Here is a 21,737-nt window from a genome sequence, read left to right on the forward strand (position 1 = left end):
TGGCAGTATTACTACACTGGACCATAACATATTCAAAAAAGTTGGAATCCAAGCAACTGTAAAAAAGGTTTTCAATGAGAGCTTTCTTCTTCTTATTTGCTACTTCAGTTATTATTTTCTTCTTTCAGATGTGGTGGAGCCAGAATCTGTTATATTTTTCATGAGACTTTTGGAAGAACTTTAGAATCTGTTGACCCTCTGGGTGGCCTTAACACAATTGACATTCTGACTGCCATTAGAAATGCCACTGTGAGTGTTCTTCTGTATTTCTGAGTGTTGTGGCTGTATGTTAGATAGGAAGCTAAGGTTTAATTCTATATAAGAGGCACAACTTTGAGATGGTTCAGTGTTTTCCTGGCAGATTTGGTTTCTTGCTAATATGGGGATTGGTGTTGCTGAGAATTAACGGAGTAAGGCCACTTTTAAATTTTGCAGTATATAATAAAATGTTCACTCCTTCAAGCTTGACTTTGAATGTCAGACATGTCAGTCTGCTTTTGTACTGTGTCTGTTGTGTGTGGACAGACAGGCAGGTTTCTGCATGGTCTTGGAGCATGAGGTACTTCATAGCAATGATCTGTGTGTATGTTCCTATCCTCCTGTAAATGTAAAATGTAAAAACAGGATTTAGTAACAGGAAAGATGTCATATTTCAGGTCAAAGATGTTATATGTGTAACTAAGCATTGGTCTGTGGGGTCATAAATGAAATTACTCCAAACACTGAAATTCACCTATCTTGTTGGTATGGCATTAGTTGTCCAAGACTGTCCAATAAATAATGGCAGTTTCTCTCTCTGAAATTAGAAAGAAAATGTCTTTGTCTTTATAATATATTTCTTCAAAATTTGGATCCTCAGATGTGCAGAAGCATTGTTCAGATTTGTAAGCCTAAAGTGACATGAGTATGTAGAAATCTCTGAGATTGTATAAGGATGCTAGTTAATCATTGTTTAATACATTTTGTCTTAAAGATAGGAACTTACAGCTTTTATTTTTACATATACTTGAGATTTCCTCTGGGTATCAGTGTGACCTGATTTATTCTGGGCCTCATTAAATGCTACTTCTTAAAAATGCTTCATGTTTTATAAACAATTTAGCAGCTTTTTCCCTCCTTTTGAACCAGGGTCCCCGTCCTGCCTTGTTTGTTCCTGAGGTTTCCTTTGAGTTGCTGGTAAAAAGGCAAATCAAACGTTTGGAAGAACCGAGCTTGCGCTGTGTGGAGCTGGTTCATGAGGAAATGCAGAGGATTATCCAGCACTGTAGTAATTACAGTACACAGGTAAAAATGCATGCTCTGCAGCTGGGATTGTAATCATGGCCTGTGTGTGGGTGTGTGATTACTTGCTTAAAAACTTCTGGAAGTCTCACCAGTAAAATTTGGGTTTGTTTTTAGGAATTACTGAGGTTTCCTAAATTGCACGATGCCATAGTTGAAGTAGTAACTTGTCTTTTGCGTAGGAGACTTCCTGTCACAAATGAAATGGTAAGTTTCCATCTACTGTAATTTTGCTGGTAAAAGTGCATGTTTTCTGGAGTCTTGATGTTTCTGTTTGCACAGGAACCCAAGTTATTAAAGGAATCTTAACTTATTTGTTAAATTGATAGTTATTTAATATGTACACGTTTTGATGTGTTCACATTTAATATGTACACACTCTTCTATATTAGAGTATAGATACATATAAAACAAACGGGTGGGGTTAGGGTGAAGCATGTTGTCCCCTATGTTTCAATTTCCCAAGAAGAATTCTACAATTTCACATCTTCTAGTCTTCCTCATATAGGTTATTTCCCTCCTTTGTAACAGAAGCTGTGCAATTACTGTAAAGTTTGGGGTGCAGTGATGAAAATTAAATTGTAATCCTTATTCTGTGTGTTTCAGAGGCATGTAATGCCCTTTACCTAGTGAAAACTAAAAGTTCAACTTGTACCTTTAAATAAATGTTTTAATATTAAAATCTGATTAGGACTGCCTGTTGGGAAGTAGAGTGTTTCAGTATTTGACTCTGCATTTGATGTGAACAGCAAAAATAGTTTTTTATATTCACTGTCCCTCGCAGTGAACCATCTGCCCCTGGTTCACTTATTGTAGGTGGTTTGTGACTGAGTGATCTTTGCTATGGGCAGTTTGATCTTTGCTATGGCTGTGCTTGCCAGTATTGTAGGTCATTGCTCTGCACTGGCATTAGGTTTACTCCCTGAATTTTTGATCTGGGAATATTTTGCATTACAGGTTCATAATCTGGTGGCCATTGAGTTAGCTTATATCAATACCAAACATCCAGACTTTGCTGATGCCTGTGGGTTAATGAATAACAACATAGAGGTAAGAAAGTATGTTCTGTTAAAAAGTTTCTTGTCTCTTTAAGTGAAGGTGAAATTCATAAAATAACAAATACTTCAGCTTCTTTCCTTGAAGCACATTTCTACATTTTGAGGCATGAGAAATGTGTTGAATTATGAATATGGTGTATACTCTAGTGATCTGTGGATTTGTTAATTTCTATTGCATATTACATTTAGGATCACTGGTTGGTACTTCACCAAAAGGATTCTCTCTGTTTTTCAGCCTGGAAAATAAGATGGGCATCTAATTGAGTATTACCTATGAAATGAAATTTTTTAAGGCCAACTTTAAATATGTAGTTGTGAAATGGTGTTCATGTTGAACTAACTGCATTTTGTCTTTGACACAATGTATCAATAATGTTCCTCTCATTCATGAAAGGATAACACAAGTATTGTTTCCTCTGTTCAGGTTCTAATTTCTGCTTGCTTTTGGTTTTGTTCTTGAATCTCTGTTTACCACACTTCAGCCTCCCTGAGACATTCTCTCAGTCTCCCGTCAGTAATCTTGTGTTTTCAAGTCCAAAGCTGATAATACTTGTTGCTGCCATCATCCTGTGGAAGCAGTTCAGCAACCAATCTGCTCTGCTCTGCTCTGTTAGATTGGAAGAGCCAATCTGGTGTTTTTGCAATCTCATTAATAAGAGCTCATTAATACCCTTGTGTTTATCCAACACATCATTTTCATTCATCACAGAATCATAGAATGGCTTGGCTTGGAAGGTCATCTTATTCCAACCCTGCTGCCATATGCAGAGACACATTCCTCTAGACCAGGTTGCTCAAAGTCCCATCCAACCTGGACACTTCCAAGGATGGGGCAGCCACAGCTTCTCTGGGCAACCTGTTCCAGTGCCTCACCACCCTCACAGTAAAGAATTTCTTCCTATGGAATATGTAATTTAAACCTACTCTCTTTCAGTTTGAAGCCATTCCCCCTTGTCCTGTCACTATATGCTCTTGTAGTATTTATTTTTTAAATGCTTACATTAAAATTTCTACTCTATGCAATTTCTTCTATAATCTATAAAGTTTCTTCCTTCTGTACATATATTCTGTACTGACTAGGCATGCATTTCAATTTGATTGGTAGACTGCTCTTTAATCTAGTTCAAAAACAATGTGTATGGAAACTGCTGTGAGTACAGAAATTATGACTTTGTGAAGCTGAACATACAAAATTGTATCATTGTGTGTTACTTAAAGTAGTTCTTTCCTAATGTTTTCCTAAACAGGACATTGACATTTTTAAAGAACCAAACCACGTAAACCCAAGCCTTATTCGGTGGACAATCAATTGTTAATTTCAAGCAAATTCAGACATTTCTTTGTCCTAATTGCTTCAAATTCTATTTTGCTATGAAGCAAATTCTGCTGCCTCCTTCATTTTGGGCTAATCATGTGCTGGTCACAGAATCAAATCCTTTAGATTTCTTGGAGGATTTACAACTTAATGAGGGCTGTAGAGTATCTGTGGTGAGCCAAATTGTGGAGCTTTGATATTGTTTTTTAAATGCTCAGGCTTTAATTAGGGAGCATGGTGCAAAAAAACTTAGCAAAACTTCTTATATTTAGAATTTAGTTTTGACCAGGTAATCAAAGCATCCAAATAATCAAGGGTTTTATAGACCCCACAGCATTAGCATGGCACTGGATGAGATGAAATTACTCAGGTTTGTGTCTAAAATGGAAGTCATCTGTAAAATGTGGATCTTGCCTGTGTGTTGATACAGAGTAGTACATAACTGAGGTCTTGCTGGATTGTTTTTAAAGGAGCAAAGGCGGAACAGGTTAACCCGGGAACTGCCTTCTGCTGTGCCACGAGACAAGGTAAGTAAATGTTTGATTTTATTTTTTACATAAAGCTGAATGCTTTCTCCTAGATCCAATCTAAGTATTGGAAATTTTCATACGCTGCTCTAGTAACAGTCTTGGGAGCTTCCAGGTATTGAGTTTTTTCTTTTCAGTTTCATAAGATAGAAGTGGAATATAATTTTCTTTTCTTTTTTCTTCTATAATTTTCTTAAAGATGCAATTTTTGGGAGGTTTTAAATCTGGTATTTCAGAAGACTTGTCTATAAATTTAATAATACACTTATTACTTGAATTTTGTCATCTCAGGTAAGGTGTAATACGCCTGCAGATGTTGGAGATGAACTCAGAACTTTCATGCTTAAATTTGTAGCTGAGACACACTGATTTTAAAAGATAAACAAGTAATTTAAAATGTCCAGTGCCAACATAGTGACTTATGGTTGGTTTTTGTTAAGTCACTCTTAAAACTGCCGTTTATTGCAGTCTTACTTTCTTTGGCAGCAGATGTTGGAGGTGACATTTTCAGTTGTTCATGTATTCTGTCTCTGGAGCTTGGTTAATTTAATCAGGTTTGGGGATTAGTGCAATGGCAGGAGTGAAAGAACCAACCAAATGTCATGGAAAACACTGTCTGGCTGTAGAAAATAACAGTCTGACAACAAGCTGGAATTTTAGACAGTTATTTAATACTTTGTGAATTACTAAGAATTCAAAGATAGAGACCATAGTTTAGGATCCTCATCAGGTTGTAACAGGAGTTTCTACAGTTGATCGAAATCTGTTCACTAAGTTCATTACCTTAAAAAGTGAGACAAAGTCCCAGAGTAGATCTAATTCTGTTGCCTTTAATCAGTCTAAGACAACTGATGGATGAACTGGAAATTTAAGGTAGCTGTCTAGAGATTGCTTTCAGTGCTCTTTGATCCTTCGTTTTATTGATTTCATAGTTAAATCATCAGTGTAGGAGCTTAAATGAAATTGAAGGTTAGATAATCCAAAATAACTGTCTTGGAGATGCTTTTTATTTTTTTTTCCTTCTCTTTTCTTTCTTCTTTTTTTCTTCTTTTTTTTTTCTGCTTCTATTACTTTTTTTTCTTGCAAATTCAAAATATTTCTTTTCTGGATTTTGAAAGATGCTAGTAGGTAAAAGTGTTTACAATTTGCTAGGTAAATTTGGTGGTCTTCAGTTGAATTTTTTTTCCCTCTCCCTGCATTTTTTACCTTCCTTAGTCTACTAAAGCTCCAGGTGCATTGGCACCTGCTTCCCAGGAGACTGTTACTGCTGCTTCTGCTGAGGCTGATGGCAAGGTCTGTCTTGATTTCTCCTCTAAGCACTGCATGCACGTTTCTGTTGTGGTGCACCCCAGGTGTAAGGAAAGCAGTTTGTCCCTGGTGTTCTGTCACCAACAGTGTGTCCTACCCAGTCTGGATGTCCTCCCCAGTGTGGATTACTTGGCACCACTGGTTTTATGTGCAGTGGCATGTCAAGACATGCCGTGAGGTGGCCAAGTCACTGCTTTCTCTTTGAACTCTTGTTTGCAATATGTTGTGGTGCAAATATGCACCTAATTTGCCTCAAACTGTCCATAGATGGTTGGGTGCAACAGTACTGTAACCAAAAGTCTAGAGCATGGCTGTTAAACTGCATGTTTTTATTGTGTTGACAGTTAAAGAAGGAGGACAGAAGATAGGCTAAAATGTGAGTTTCCTGCTTCCTGCAGGGAATCTTTACAGGCTTTGTTCAAACTGAACCTCCTTTGTGTTGTTTTGCATAATTGTTGAATCCCTTGTTTACTTATATTTGTGAAATGTGTTCTGCAGTGTTTTTTACATGTCAGGTGTGCTGTCTCATGTGTTAAAATAACAGCTCATTATTCCTCTGAAGGCTTTTCTGCTAATTGCTCTTGCTAGGAGTCAGAAAAGATGGTCAGTCACAAGTTTGTGTATTAGGGGTACCAAGGGGACTCAGGCTTTCTGCTTTATTGCACATTCAGATTTTAATGCAAAGCTTCCATTTCTGTCCTGAGCAAAGTGGTTCAAGACAAATCTAGTAAATAATAGAATTTTAACTATTATTTTTATCAGTGTTTTAGAGGCTTTGATATGCTGCAAAATTTAAAAAGAAACCAAGAGCCACTGTGAAGATAGTGTTGTGACTTAGGAAGTAGCAGGAAGCTGCCAGATTTGGTTTGCATTTTCCATAAAACTTGTCCTCTGTGAGGTGATACATTTCACACTCTGCCTTTGTGACTTTGTTTCTGAAACTGCTTTGGAGGTAAAGCAGTCTCCACAGCAATGCAGAATGAGAGTGGCATTTTTGTCATTTTGAACAGCTGTCTTGCAATCAGAAATCATGCAGTGGAGCTTTCCTTAACAATAATTTTCTCTTATTAGCAGAGTTTGATTTGAATTCCTAATGTGTTGTACAATGCCTCTGAGCAATTTAAATAAAATTTTTGATGTGTGCAGCCTAGCTGAGTTTCCTCCTGTATGCTGCTGCTTGTATTCTACTTGCTATGCTTTGTTCCTCACTTTTTTTTTAGATTTAAGATCAACCTGTGGTGTTTCATTGTAAACACAATAGATAAATTTAGCTTTTTTCCTCCTATATCTGAAGCAAGACAAGTACAAAGCCTTCAATGACCTTTTTCAAACAGGACTAGATTTTAAAGCACACAGTAAATAGAAGAGATATTAGGCTTGTGGAAAGGTATAAAATAAAAATTGCCCCTATTCTACATCAAAATAAACTTTGGGTTTTTTAATAGTAATTAACATATGGTGGATACCATCCACTAATATTTCTTTTGTTCAGTGATTCCTAATGTTTGAGAGTTGGGTGTTACATCTTTTTCTCAGAAGATTCATGAGTCATTCTTTGTCTGAAACTCCCCAGAATCTCTGATCTTCACTTTGAGAGGATGAAGATTTTTGTTTTGATTTGTTATAAAAAAGCCTTCTGTAAATTCTGACAGCACAAATATGATCATAGCTGTGCTACCTCAAAACAGAAATGTGCATATTTTTGAGCTGTTACTGTAAGAAACTTAAGTTTGTATTTAAATAAAACTTAAGTATTTAAATTCAAGTATTGCAAGAGCTGTGGTGATCTTCAAAATATATTTTCAGAATGATCCTGATAGTATAGGATGTGTGGTCAAAGCCAAATGACTTAGAGACCACCCCATATTTCAGAAGTGATTTGTAGACCCTTAAAATGCTGTAGAACTTCTCCAGGTGAGACATTTTCATACCCTTTATTAGGGACAGTATGAGTTTTAAAAGCTTTCATTTTACTGGTACCTTTTGTGAGCTGTAACCAGCGAAGAGACAATAAATGTGGGGAATGGGAAGAACAGAATGAAGGAATATACCTATGAAAATCTTATTTTTAGTGAGTTTTACCTGTAGTGATTTGATCAGATGCTTCTCTGTAGTGGCCAGGTTCTAATTCTGCCATGTTTTTTCAATGTGCTGTTTGTGCAGAATCCTGCTGTAGGAGCAGATGCACCTCAGGAGTCTGGAACAGGCAACTGGAGAGGAATGCTGAAACCCTCCAAAGCAGAAGAGGTATCAGCAGAGGAAAAATCCAAGCCAGCTGCAGCCCTACCTGCTAGTCCTCAAAAAGGACATGCTGTAAACCTATTAGATGTGGTGAGTCTTGGAAGACAAATTCCTTTTCTTTGTAGTTCAGTCTCAGGAAAGAAAACATCTCAATTCCAGCTCTTGTAACTTTGCTGCTAATATGTGGTCTCTTTGTAAATAATTACCACTATTGCAACAAGGAGCTCCAGCCAGTCTCTTCTGCTTTGCTCCTTGCCTGATTCCAATCTCCCTGCAACCTCCCTGCCTGCTCCAGTTTCAGGCTATGATTGGGATAACTGGCTTCCTTTCAGAAATTCCTGTGCAGGTGAGCTCCTTGGCTAGATAGCTGATGGTACAGAAGCAAATCTTAGCTCAACTCAAATTCCTGCTCTTCTTGTGCTGAATTTTAGTGTTTATATTAAAGGAGAAGAACCATTAAAGACAAAACCCACTTAAGTTAAAAACAGATGGAGATATTTGAAGTATTTGGAGACATTTAGAAAAAATGTAGTGGTGCCCTCTGACCTTTGTTTCACATATGGGGATTTTGATATGTCTCTAGTTTTAATTCTGAAGAATTATAGGTTTGTTGCAAGACAGATTACATCTATCAAACTCGGGCTAAAAGAGCAGTACTTAGAGTTTTGAGTTGTAATGCAAACAAATGCAAATGAGCAGAATTGGTAAGCTGAGGGTTTTGTTTTTTTCACACAGCCTGTACCTGTTGCACGCAAACTTTCTGCCCGTGAGCAACGAGATTGTGAAGTGATTGAACGACTTATTAAATCTTACTTCCTTATTGTCAGGAAGAACATTCAGGACAGGTAAACCCAAACTTCCTTGAAATATTTAAACCATGCAAATATTGTGATATTTCAAGAATCATATCATGTTATTTTTATCATGTTCTTATGTTTGTAAGAAGAGAGAAAATAAATTTATTTTTTAGAAGCGACAGCAGCAGTAAAATTTGACCCTTCACAGAATGAAGCAGTTTGAAGAAGCACTTGTTTCCTCTAATGGTTTCAAGTTCTGTATATTATTAAGTAAAAGGTTTAATTATTTAGGAGATGCCTGCTTTTCTGGAGGATGCTTCAATTCAGATGGAAGATTTGCAGCAAATAACTGGAATAAACTCTAGGTGCTGTGTATCCTGACAGAATTTAGCTTTCCCATCCTGTAGTTTCAAATGGGAAGGTCAATTAATAGGAGCTAGTGTGTGTGGCTCAGTTTTCTAGCACTTAGCTATAAGGGTGGTAATGGCATAAAAAAAGTTCTTTCTGCTGTAGAAAAGTCATACTTTTTTTTAATAAGGAATTCTATAAAACTTTTTTTGCTTATGTCTTTGTGGAAAGGTCTAACTTCATATATAATTTTTATGTATATGGGAAGTCTGGAGGGAAGTACAGGAATCTGGAAACCAAATTTTAGAGCAGGTTAGTGAGACTTATAGGTGTTTTAGTCTATCCAGTAAACTGATATCTTCATTATATTTTTTAGTATTTCATGGCAGGGGAGTGCTTTGTTTACCTTAACTTTACTGCACTCTTTGTACTATGTAATATCAGAGATGTGAATTATTTCTTTGCCTCTTTCTCTTCCCATTTACACATAAAATTTGGTGTTAGGGTTGACATACTTATATGTGTGTCATCCCATGCACAGTAGAGATAGGTTGGTTTGTAATGAGCAAAGTTATTTATTCTCATTTTGTGTTTTACACTGTTCATGTTTTTTACAATGCAGCATTTCTATTTGGAAGAAATTAAGTTTATATGAATTAGTTCTACTCTGATATTGTACATGATGCTTTTACTTGAGAGAGTTTTTATTTATAGTAGTGATAGATTCCTGGCAGTCTGAGCCAATGCTGTGTGTAGCTGCTTGCCCTCATTGTGCATTCTTCATCTGGACCAGACCTGGTTTTCAACAATTATTTTAAAGAAACAATCTTGATGTGCTTGCAGTGTGCCAAAGGCAGTGATGCATTTTCTGGTGAACCACGTGAAGGACACTCTCCAGAGTGAGCTGGTGGGCCAGCTGTACAAATCCCTGTTGTTGGATGACCTTCTCACAGAGTCTGAGGACATGGCACAGCGCAGGAAAGAGGCAGCTGACATGCTCAAGGTAATGAGGACATCAGGATCTCCTGGGAGCAGTTCACCATATCAGTTGGAGGCTTTTTGAAGACTTGTTTTCCTTTTTTCTTTACTGTTTTTTAAGACTGTGCCAGTGTATTGCTTTTCTCTGCTAGAGGAATTAAAAGCAATACATGACCAGAAAGGGTTACATATGAGCTTTTAAACCTGAAGTTTAGCAGGCTGGATAGAAAGTAGGTGCAGTTTCTCTTTTATGGCAGGCTTTTAAAATTGTGTATGGTGAAGAAGTCTGCCCTTCTTGAGAATTTAATGGGTTGCCACTTGTTTTGTGTCTTGCTTTGGAAAGACAGGTGCCTGCTAAGGAAGGCAGGAGCCTCCCCTGAAATGGAGAATGTAAACCGCCCCCTCCAAATTGTTATAAACTTTAAATTAAGGGGCTCTCAGGCAAAAATATGGGAGCAGGAATAACAGTTCTTTATCAGGGAAGAAAATAAAGGATAAAATAAACAGTGCAGTAAACCAAAACAACACTGACAAAGAACACAACCTGCCACCCTGTTGGTCAGGGTGCTGGTAGCAGTCCAATTGGAAATGTGGCTGCAGCCCTCCTGGAGTGTCAGGTGTGGTTCTGCTGGAGCAGGGATCCTGTAGAAAAGGGTGCAGTCTTCCTCTGAAGTACCAGTGGAAGAGGCAGCTGTTCCTCTGGGAAATCCAATAGAGAAGCCGTGCTGGTGTTCCAGAATCTCCAGATTATATCTGGGTAGGAATGCTTGGCTCCTCCCTCTGGGCAGAGCAGCTCACGATGGGATGCTGTAATTCTTATTACAGCAGTGACATTCAATAGCTGTTATCAGCAGATGTCTCCCCAGAGGGAGGAGTGGTTGTGGAAGATTAAAGGAAAACTGCCCACTTAACAGAAGACAACTGCCATACAGATGGCAAATAGAATACTATTTGCCTGACAATCCAGGACATTTTGTAATGACACTGATTAGCTTTGGTTTGATTTTCAGCTTTGCACTTCCCAGACTGCTGCTGTTTTGTCCCTGGGAAATCTCTGCAGCATAGCTAACTCTGGCTTTTGTGTGTTCCTGTGTGCAGGCCCTGCAGCGAGCCAGCCAGATCATTGCAGAGATCCGAGAGACACATCTTTGGTGAAGACTGTATCAGCCACACTATTTATATGCATTGGAGGTTACATTGGCTTGACAATTGCTAGGCATGGTATACGGAGTAGAATTTTTATTTATGAACTCTTCTTATCTGTGTACTGCAACTGTGTAAATCTGCTCATGTAAAGACAGTTGGTTTGATTTGCAAACAGATAAACATGCTGTATTTTGCAAAAGAAGTCGTATTTAATCCATATAATAAATGGCTCTAAATGTTTCCTTACCAGGTTTCTGGTGCAAATTAAAGCAGACCAAGTCTTCTGTCTCAGTGACAGTCTCATTTGAACTTGGGGAAAAACATTCAAGTTCCAGTGCCTGACTTGCTGAACAGGTTGCCTGTGGTTAAGACAGCCAGTGTAGTCTTGTGGCATAGTTTTAAGCTGCTTTTCCAGTAGAAGTTTCAATACTGTGAAGACAAGAGAGCACCGAGTATTTTCTTTCATGAATATATTGCATGCACTGTGGCAGATGGAGGTCTCCATTTTATAGCACAGTAGAGATGTCGAGCGTATTACTATGTATGTGTGTTCCCTTTTTTTTTTTCTCTTTGTCCCCAAATGTTTCAATGGCAGACAAAACTTCAGACTTGATTTCGTGGAGTATCATGTAGGAAGAATTAGCCTGGAGCTTGTGAACAAGAACAGCCTACTAAAAAGTGGCTGCAGAGTTATTAACGTGCACTGGAGCTTGTGTATGAATGTTGGAGTTTATAATCAGGCACAAGGACACCTTCCCCTTCCTCCCCCCTGGGACCAAGCCCCTGGACCATCTGATAGTAAATTTGCTCTGGCAGAACTGAAAAATAAAACTGGATTTCAAAACTGTCATGGGATAGTAAGCGTTTCTTTTAAAAACAGATGAAGTTGGCCAGGGAGAAGGGGATGCCCACAAATTCTGCAAATTTTGGAATGTATGACAGTATGAAAGAAAGTCTGTGGAATTGGAATATTTATATCAGAGATTACAGTTGCTTTTGAGGAAATTTTATTATGCTGTAAGTAGCTTTTTTTTTTGAGGACAATCGTAAAATTATTAAATTGTAGGTTGGAAATTGAGTTGATGAGGTTTCTTTTTTTGTTTTGATTATAATTCATACAGATGACTATTGATCACACTAGCCTTGAAAAAGTAAACATTTTAATTTTTATGAATAAAAATTTATTTAAACTCCAGCCAGCATACTTGCATGTACTTTTCAAGCAGATTCACTCTTTTTGTATAAAGTGAAAATGTTTACTATAGTGTTGCTGATACTTTTTCTTTAACACAACTTGCATGAAAAATAGGACACTGCTGTTAACCTCCATGGCTTGATTTTATGGTATTGGGCCACGATATTGAGGTTTTCATTACCATATGCAGTTCCTTCCCCCTGAAATCAGTTAGCAAAAAAGGAATTCCTATGGTAAGCTGCTAAAGATTGAAAATTTAAAAATTCAGTTTACAAGAAGCTCTGTTTAAAAACGTATTTTTCTCATGGTAATCTTCAGTTCGGCATCAATATGAGCACAAGGAGTTAAGTCTGACAGATGCAACTTTTGGATACTTCATGTATGATCTGAGGTAATTGGTGCAGAACACAGAAATACATATGGTGTATTTTTAAACAGCCTAAAAAGTCATGGTGTATGCATTACATGTAATGAATACAAAGGAGGTACTTTTATCTTGCATTGTATCCAGGGATGGTAGTTCTCACATTTAAGAAATATGACTGAAGTGCAAACCACTTTTTAAATCAATTTGGTGATCAGTGAAAGCTTTTTAAGTTTTGTCAAAAGTGTTACATTTCTGTTTGATACTTCTCTCCCTTTTGCTTTCAACATCCAAGAAGTTTTCAACAAGGTAGTGCCGTCCATAAGTGATCTGCTTCCTAAGCTTTAACTCTCAAAGTTCAGTCAACAGTCTCTTTGTGAAGAAATACTCTGATTTGTAAAGTTTTGAAATGCTGCACAAAGCAAATGAATTTCATTTATTGAAGAAATTCTGGCAAGTGATACCTGGCTCTGTAATGTTATGTGGAATTTCCAGTATTAATTTGGTTTCTGAAATGTTATGACTTTTTTTGTTTAAGTTTCACAAAAAGTTTCAATTTGGTAATGTTTGAGTGCCAAGAAATGAACTTGATTTGTAATCCTTAATGCAAGACTTTGAAGGTCCATGCTGTAACAATCCTGTTATTTAATAAACAGATAATACACAAAATTAATTACTCCAGAAATAGTTTTGGACTGACTCGTAGTTCTGGTGGCAGGACTTACATGCACTTATAAGTTAGTAGTGTAAGTACCTATATGTGTACAACCTTAATGATGATTTCTCTTGTTCTCACTCAATTCTGCATTCTTGAATAGTTCCATAACTCATAATGTAGACAGGCTGCTCATGCCTACTGATAGGTTTGAAACAAGCTGTGTTCTGGAACTGAGCTAAAATACTTCAAATGCCACTATTACTGCCAGCATTAAAAGAAATTATGGGGAAGCTGTGGAAAAAAGCCTAATGAGGGCAGCAACTGAAAAATTCCCAGATTAGAATGATGGTTTACATACTGTCTTCTAATCACCTTACTTAATTTAAACTTGAAAAAATGTTGTCACTAGTGCACAAGTTTTAGCTAACTTGCTCTCCAGTGGGGAGAGAATCATGGAGGGGAAAACCCCCTGTAGCCAAGTTCAGATTAGTAAATGTCTGACAGATACCTGAGCTGTTGTAGTCCTGCTGTAACTAAAACTCAGTATCCTCCTGATGTGAACAGTTTCTGTTCAGTAGTCAGGTTCAAATTTTACTTGGTGAAGCAGATGGGTAGAAGGGGTGGTGGTGTCTTTGTGCTTCAGACCTTACTCTGAAGTAAATGGAGCAGATGTTGTGTAAAACCTGCCTTTGTTCATTGCTGTGTGGATGAATGACAGATGCCAGATTGGATATGGCAGACTCAGATCCCTGCTTTATGGACCAGGGCAGGGGAAAGAAACAACTTGCCACTTTGTTGTGCCCCTATTGGGAACTTGAATGGAATTGTCATGGGTAATTTTTATTCTCTAGTTTTCTCCTTCAGCTGTGAGAGCAGTGGGTAGCTGGTGTTTCCTGTAGTCACTGAGGATCTCCACTGCATCCTCTTTTTGTTGCTAATTAAACACTGCTTTGAAGTGAGAGGCAGAGGATTGATTCCTCAAAGTTTAATACCGCTTGGATATGCTTTTGTGCTCAAGGACACTCTTTAAAACTAGTGAAGGTGCTTTCATGCTCCCATAGTTTTGAGTTTACCTGCTGCATGCCCTTTCACCCTTTACCTCTTAACTGGTAGGTGCCACAATAAGGTTAAATTCAAGTCTTCCAGGTTGTGCTGTACAAATGTTTTTGGTGGAGCTTTTTTAGTTTGTTGGTTTTAGGTTTTTTTAAATATCTTGCCCAAATAATTACTTTTCTTTTTGCACTTTTAAATCATGCATCTGTGACCATGTTAAATACTTTAATATTAATTACTCCTTATTCACATTTGAACAAGTTCGGACAATTTCTTTCTGATTGTCTGAATGTGCCTGTATATAAGAATTAAGACCAGGCTAAGAAAGAATTGTTGATTTTTTCCAGTCATCCTTGACCCAAGTGTTCAAATGCTCAGTTGTGATGGCCCTCTGTGCTCATGGCAAGTAGTGCTGGTATCCAGCTGTTTCTCTGCAAGAGTCAGAGAAGGGTTTGGAGTCCTAGGAGTTGGTCAAAGGCAAGCATGGACTAAATTTATTTGGGTTAGTGAATCTTATTAGAAATGGATATATATATATGTGTCTGTACCATTCGATGATGACAGAAAACAGGCAGGAAAGAGATCAGACATGAAACACTACTTAATCCTGGAAGTTTTTCCTGTTACCAGAAACTCTCAAATGGGCTCTGTTGTATTTCTCTGGAGGTGAACATGGATGGGTGTGTACTGGAGCATTTTGGTCCCAGGTGCATGTTTCTGATTTGCTCCAATGCTTCTGTCATTTAAGGAACAAGGTGGCTGTGTTAGGTGGATGGACTTTCCCTTTCCCCTTCCCTTCTCCCTTTTCTTCTATGTAGTTTCTTTGAGGTAGAAATGACTCAATTACTTTCCTTTGTTATGGAATAGAGATTAAGCTAGAGATGTTTCATTATGAGACAGATAAGTAGGATCTGGAAACTGAAATTAACACTAAGAACATGCTGAGCTTTTGAAAGTGCCATTATTTCAGTTCCATGGCCAGAAGAAACTGTCATCTATAACAAGCAAGCCACTATATTTTTTTACTGCTGAAATCTTGAGTCATGGTGCAAATGAAATCAGCATGAAATTTATCAAGTAAAAAGAAACATAAAAAAGATATCTGAAACAGTAACAAACTCCCCACCCAACTCTAGAATACATAACCACATTCCAGAAGCTAAGATTAAGGCTTTACCCCTTGTGGCTGCTGTCACTGCAAATTTCTATTGGAGATTTCATGGACCAGGAAATTATTCTCTATGGCCTCAGAGTGAGGCCTGATCCTTGAAAGCAACACTGCAAAGCACTTCAGCTTCCCTCATGTGTTTCCTGGTCCAGAGGTCCTTGTGGTGCTGTTCACCACAACTCCTGGGCAGTTAAAATTAAAACAAACCCTTTCATGTACATGCTCCAAATCTTCTGGTATAATGTACTATCTTCCAGCTGGCTGCAGAGCCTACAGAACTAGTACCAGGATATTTCTTCAGCAAGGAGTGCTGGATAGCATGGATGTCATTCATAGGACCAAAGAAGTGGAACAACTGCCACTCCCCTTGTAAGTCATACTATGCACACAGAAGGCCTAAAAGGGATTCATTGGGTTGATTTAAGCTTTGAAAGGCTCTGTACTTTGAGATTTCAGAAGTGAATTTGCTATGTATTCCCACAGGAAGGCTGGAAAACTTTGGTGCAAAGTGTCCCCATACACAACCAAGAACCAACTTACATTAGTGCCTAATCATTTATCATGAATCTTTATTATGAATTTTCTGCAGCTTCCTTCCAAGCAAACCTGTTCAGGGAAACATGACCACAGGTTGGTTGTCTTTGCCCCCAGCAAAGTTTCTTGGTTAGATGAGCACACACTGGCTGTAAGAAGGAGTGGGTTTGAGTTTGCTTTGGCTCATTTTCCTGTGGGTTATCCTGTGGAATAACTGGCCACTGTTCCTCTACAACACAGAGGGCTGTTACAGGAAGGGAAGCACATCTCCATCGCTGGACTTTGAAATGAATCTTTTCATTTTCTTCTTATGCAGATCCTTATGAATGGTGCTTTGTATAAGGCAGAGTATCCACAATCTCTTCAGTGGTATAACTCAGCTCCTTTATTTGAACTCTGGTGCATTTTGAACAAGAAGTGTTGGGCAGTCTGTGAGCTGTGTCATAATGACCAGTACAGAAAAATCTTCAAGTACCTCTTCAAGCAGCAGAGTCAAAGACCTGTCCTTTTAGGGAGATACTCTGTTGTCACAACTGCAGCCATTTTATAATGTAGTAATTTTTCTTTCCAACCCTAAGTAATGATACTCCATTCTTCAGAATATGCTGTCCCAGAATAAGAACAGTCTCAGGATTAGTTACACGATTCCCATTTATTGAAACTCCTCCATCTGTAATTTTCCGGTACCTTAAAAACAAAACAGAAACAACTGTTACTTGCAAGAGAAAGGTATTTATTAAGAAATGAAAGTTCATTTGGGGCTTTTTTTTTTTGTGTGGGTTTTTTTTTTGTTGATGTTGGATGCATAATTGAATACATTTTAATTCTTCTGCACTTCATTTCCAGTCCAGGTCAGCAGTGACTGAAATTACCCTTAGCCTCTACTATTACACCATCTGAGAAGGGTAAATACTCTTTTAAGAATTACCCACAAGCACAAGTGAGAACTCACCCACTAGGTCCATCTGGAATGGCATTTGCTTTGCGACACAAGTCAAGAACAGTCATGCCAGGTTCAAGCAGCAGTTCAGCAGAAGTAGCTTGTCTGAAAAGTTCCTGTAGCTCTTGGTCAGACATTTCTTCCAGTGCCTCCACACTGCTGTAATAAAGGGCCTTAGTGCACCTGTGAGAACAAAGAGCATTCAAAATACAGAGCTAGTCTTCTCTTCACACAAAGTGCTACTCATCAGATTCCCCTCCCCACTTTCTTTTGGGAGTCCACAAACAAAGAGAAATACTTTAAATACAACCCCATTTTTTTATTGTACCCTACTGCCCTGCAAGGTTTTTAAATATTTTCTGTGTATTTTTAAGTCTATAGGATTATTGCAATTTTTTCCTTTAACATCTAGGCAACAACTTAATAGATGAAAATAGTTCCTGAAAAGCTATGGAGAATTCCCATAGAAATCTGAAACCAAACTGCTTGATAAATCAAACTTTACCTTTTAGCAGATTCCAGCCCCTCTCTACCATGGACAAGCTTAGTTACTTCAGCAGCCAGTCGTTTCTGAGGGCCCCATTTCTCAGGTTCTTTAGCATGCATTTCCATGATGTGGGCAATCTCCTCAAGAGGAAGGAAGGTGAATAGTTTCAGGTATCTATGAGCAGGGAAAAAATACTTTGTCTATATAGCCATCATCATAGATCTCCTGCCTTTGTCATTCAAACTTCAGCAACTGCATGAAAATGATTCTTAGTCAATTATTAAGATGCTCTGTGCTTTCAATCAAATCTTTAAAACTCGTATTTTACCTAATATTCTGCCTAAGGTCAAGTCTTCAGGCATAAGATAGTGTCAGATGCTTTTATGAAGCTTGTACTCCAGTCAACAACTTCATTTTCTCTTGAAGCTTTTATAGGATTTATTGGAATCGTGTGTCAACTAACAAGGTTCTGTATTTATCCTAGTAGATCCACAATATGGATCTCCTAGGATAAATAAAATGCAAAATCCCACTGCCAGTCTGTGGCCATCATGGGACAGAAGCATACTTGTATTAGCAAGTATCTCAGCAGGAAGATTATTTAGGATAATCAAGAATTTAAAGAAGCACCCTAAGCCTACTCTTTAAAGTCCATTTTAATGAACTGTCAGTCCCATGCAGTGTATTAAAGGTACCTTTACTGGTAAAAAGTCTGAAGGGCTGAAAGATTTTAGTCCACATACCCTTCTTTTCAGTCTGAAAGGTGTTTGGGATTAGAACATGGATTTGAATTATCAGGGGATAAACCTTTCAGAGAGGTAAGTAAGTTATAAGGCAGGTCCCAATATGAAAAGGAAGTAGCTCAGATTTAACAGTGCCACTGATGTTTAAAGTAAAACAGATTTAGAAAAGAACACAGAGCAACTTATTAAAATCAATGTACCAATGTAGTGTACTGAAAAAAACTGTGACTCTACAGTACTGAAACTAACATGCCATATAAGAGAGTCAACCCACTGGCAGAACAAAATGTGTTATTCACTCCTCTGTCATCCCCCTTCTAATTTTCTGATGCATATTTCAGCATATGGAAGTTCCACTATCCTGTCTACTTAAGAACCAGTCATGCCTGTTTATTTCATGAACACTTATAATTAACACATACTTCTACATGGAGCTTGCGTTGCACATAATTAAATGAAACAGTTACAGTGAACAGTTAGAATCAGGTTTTATAAACAAGGGCAAAAAGCAAGATGGAGAAACACTTACTTTTCAACCACGTTATCTTGCTGTCTGACAAAAAATTGATAGAGCTCAAAAGGAGAAGTCTTCTCCCTGTTCAGCCAAACTGCATTTCCAGCAGTCTTTCCCAGTTTATCACCAGTAGTACTTGTAATAAGAGGTACAGTAATTCCAAACACCTCTGCTCCTGTCATCCTGAGAAAGAAGAGTCACTGCATGTTAAGAAAAAGAAATCATATCTTGGTAAAGCTGACTAAAATACAAGCATTCTGCAAGATTCTATCCTTGATATAAAGCTGGGGGTGATGGGCAAAAAGATGCCAGAACACTGCTGTGTGAAGGAGAGCTTTAGGGAAAAATCAGCACCATAAGTTTTTAAGTTTTTTTGTATGTATCAAAGACATTTATGTCCTTTAAGGAGTTATATACTGCAACTATCTCATAATCATATTTGGTGTGATTACACCAGGATGTGCATGCTGGCAGACTTTTCCTAATTTTGTCCCATGCTTCAGGGTGTTTGATTTTGGTTCTTGGATTCACTAATACAAGAACCTATTATTTTTCTTAAAAATTCATATAAACCTGGTCAAAATGTACACATGTACCAAGCTTATGGTCAGACAAACTAATTACTCCTCTCAAATCACAGGGATTTGTGTGTGGCCAAACCTCTCGTTGCTTTAGAGACTGAGCACCAAGTTGCACAGCATTCTGTCATGGAATCACAGAACTGGTGAGGTTGGGCAAGACCTCTGAGACCGTCGAGTCCACCCTGTGACTGAACATCACCATGTCACCTGGAGCATGGCACTAAGTGCCAGGGACAGAAACTCCACCCCCTTCCTGGGCAGTCCATTCCTGTCATGTCACCTGGAGCATGGCCAGACTAAGTGCTAAGGGCATCTTTCCTTACACATCGCCAGGGACAGCGACTTCACTCCTCCCTGCGCAGTCCATTCCATCGCTGCCCTTCTCCAGACTTGCTCCAGCACCTCAAAGTCCTCCTGACTGAGGGGCCCAGGACTGACACAGCACTCGAGCTGCGGCCTCACCCGTGCCCAGCACAGGGTGACAATGCCATCCCCGGTCCCGCTGCCCACACCTTGCCCATCCCTTCCCGCCCCGCGCTCCTCCGTACTTGGTGACGAGCTCGTATCCGGACATGATGTTTCCCATCTGGTCGTGCCCGCCGAGCTGGATGCGGCAGCCGTGGTGCCGGTGGAGGTGCAGGAAGTCGTAGGCCTGCAGCGCGGGGTACAGGAACTCGGCCAGGCTCATGCCCTCGGCGCTGCGCAGCCGCGCCTGGCAGCTCTGCCGGCTCAGCAGCGTGCCCATGCGGAGCCGCCCGCCGGCGCCGCCCAGGAAGCGGAGCAGCGGCTCCCGGCCGAGCCAGCGGGCGTTGTCCAGCAGGGCGGCGCGGCCGAGCCGCCCGGCCCCCGGCTCCCAGAACAGCTCCCGGTGGTTCCCGAACAGCCGCTCCAGCCCCGCGCGCAGCGCCCGCGCCTGCGCGCGCACCCGCCCCGCCGGCAGCGGCTCCCGCGCGCGCTCCCGCCCGCTGGGGTCCCCGAGCCGCGCCGTGGCCCCGCCCACCACGGCGATGACGTCGTGGCCGGCGCGCTGGAAGTGCAGCAGCGCCATGACGGGCAGCAGGTGCCCCACGTGCAGCGAGTCCGCCGTGGGGTCGAAGCCGCAGTAGGCGGCCAGCGGCGGCCGGCCCGGCTCCAGCAGCGCCGGCAGCTGCTCCTCCGCGCTCTGCGCCGGGAACACCTCCTGGAACAGCCCGCGCTCGCACTGCGCCGCCAGCAGCCCCGCCGCGCCCCGCGCCCGCCGCGCCTGCTCGTGGGCCCGGCGGCGGAGCGGCGGCGGGAGCGGGGCCCGGCGCAGGCCCCACGGCCCCGCCGCCCGCCCGCAGCGCCGGCACAGCGCGGGCGCCGCCATCGTGCGCGGGGCACGCCGGGAGCGCCGGGAGGGCGGGGCCGCTGCGCCGGGACCGCCCCGGAACCGCCCAGGTCGGGCGGGGAAAGCGGCTCGGGAAGGCCCGGGGGACGGCGGGGCTGCCGTCGGCTTTGCGCCGGCTGGCGGTTCTTCTCCGCCACTTTAAAGATGCGACAAAACCGGCGTGTGTTGGCTCCTGCTCCGCTGCATTTCTCTCAACCCGGAGTACCGGGAGTTCAGGCGGTGGGAATCGGCCTGGCAGAGCGGGTACCGCGTGCCTGAGTTGCTCACAGCGGGGCTTTAGAATTTACAGACCCTAGAATTTATTAGCTATGTTACTAGAATTGATTAGCTATATTCCTAGACATTTTTAGCTATGTTACATATCTGCTTGGGAAGAGGTGTGCAGCTCTGGGTGATAAAAGGAATGCTGAGGAAACATGTGCCCTCTGCAGGGGAGTGGAGCACCTGGGATATGGAGAATGCTGAGGTATGCAATGGGTTTTGCTTCAGTCTTCACTGGCAGGTGTTCAAGCACCCCGGCAGAGTTGCAGAAGGAAAGGTAAGGGTGAGGAGAATGAACCACCTCCTGCAGGAGAAGATGAGGTTTGAGCCTGTGTAGGGAACCTGGGTGTAGCATGATATTTTCTGAAAAATCCTTTCCTTAGGATTTCTTCTCCTGAGAAGCTGAGAAGCCTCAGGAACAAAATGTAAACAATGATTATTTGCTGTTGGGGAATGCAGCAGGTGCATCTTTGATTGGTCCATGTTGGTTGTTTCTAATTAATGACCAATCACAGTGAGCTGGCTTGGACTCTGTCCGAGACACAAGCTTTTGTTATCATTCTTGCTTTTCTATTCTTAGCTAGCCTGCCTATGAAATCCTTTCTTCTATTCTTTTAGTATAGTTTTAATATAATATATATCACAAAATAATAAATCAAGCCTTTTGAAACATAAAGTCTATCCTTGTCTCTTCCCTCATCCTAAGACCCCTGCGAACACCATCACACCTGGGAGTGCACGAGTCCTAGGACATGATGGGATGCTTTCACAGGACCTGAGGGGATGGTTGGGTGAAATGTCTGAGCCACTCTCCATCATGTTTGAGGAGCTGTGGCAGACTGGTGAGGTTCCCACTGACTGGAAAAGGGGC

At 40.5% G+C, this 21,737-nt stretch overlaps 2 protein-coding genes across 5 annotated transcripts in view; one reads left to right on the plus strand and one right to left on the minus strand.

Annotated features, from left to right (window-relative positions):
• Positions 1–13,231, plus strand: part of DNM1L (dynamin 1 like) — a 36,420-nt gene extending 23,189 nt beyond the window's left edge. For 2 of the 4 annotated variants that reach the window (XM_066549564.1, XM_066549565.1), the window contains 10 exons: positions 129–249; positions 1,129–1,284; positions 1,399–1,488; positions 2,239–2,331; positions 4,125–4,181; positions 5,397–5,474; positions 7,653–7,820; positions 8,466–8,575; positions 9,719–9,878; positions 10,952–13,231. In XM_066549564.1, coding sequence (XP_066405661.1) covers positions 129–249; positions 1,129–1,284; positions 1,399–1,488; positions 2,239–2,331; positions 4,125–4,181; positions 5,397–5,474; positions 7,653–7,820; positions 8,466–8,575; positions 9,719–9,878; positions 10,952–11,008 — 1,090 coding nt within the window. In that variant the 3' untranslated portion in view covers positions 11,009–13,231. The remainder of the gene's footprint in view (positions 1–128; positions 250–1,128; positions 1,285–1,398; positions 1,489–2,238; positions 2,332–4,124; positions 4,182–5,396; positions 5,475–7,652; positions 7,821–8,465; positions 8,576–9,718; positions 9,879–10,951) is intronic. The other 2 variants (XM_066549566.1, XM_066549567.1) reach the window with 1 other exon arrangement.
• A 2,758-nt stretch (positions 13,232–15,989) lies between these two features.
• Positions 15,990–20,599, minus strand: YARS2 (tyrosyl-tRNA synthetase 2). Its single transcript, XM_066549891.1, has 5 exons — positions 19,785–20,599; positions 18,671–18,838; positions 17,417–17,572; positions 16,924–17,094; positions 15,990–16,658 (listed from the first exon to the last, which is right to left on the minus strand). The coding sequence occupies exons 1-5, from the start codon at positions 20,582–20,584 to the stop codon at positions 16,499–16,501; spliced, it is 1,455 nt and encodes a 484-aa protein (XP_066405988.1). The 5' UTR covers positions 20,585–20,599; the 3' UTR covers positions 15,990–16,498.
• Between the last annotated feature and the right edge of the window lie 1,138 nt (positions 20,600–21,737).

The sequence above is a fragment of the Molothrus aeneus genome, chromosome 5 (assembly GCF_037042795.1).
Source record: "Molothrus aeneus isolate 106 chromosome 5, BPBGC_Maene_1.0, whole genome shotgun sequence".
Taxonomy (NCBI): domain Eukaryota; kingdom Metazoa; phylum Chordata; class Aves; order Passeriformes; family Icteridae; genus Molothrus; species Molothrus aeneus.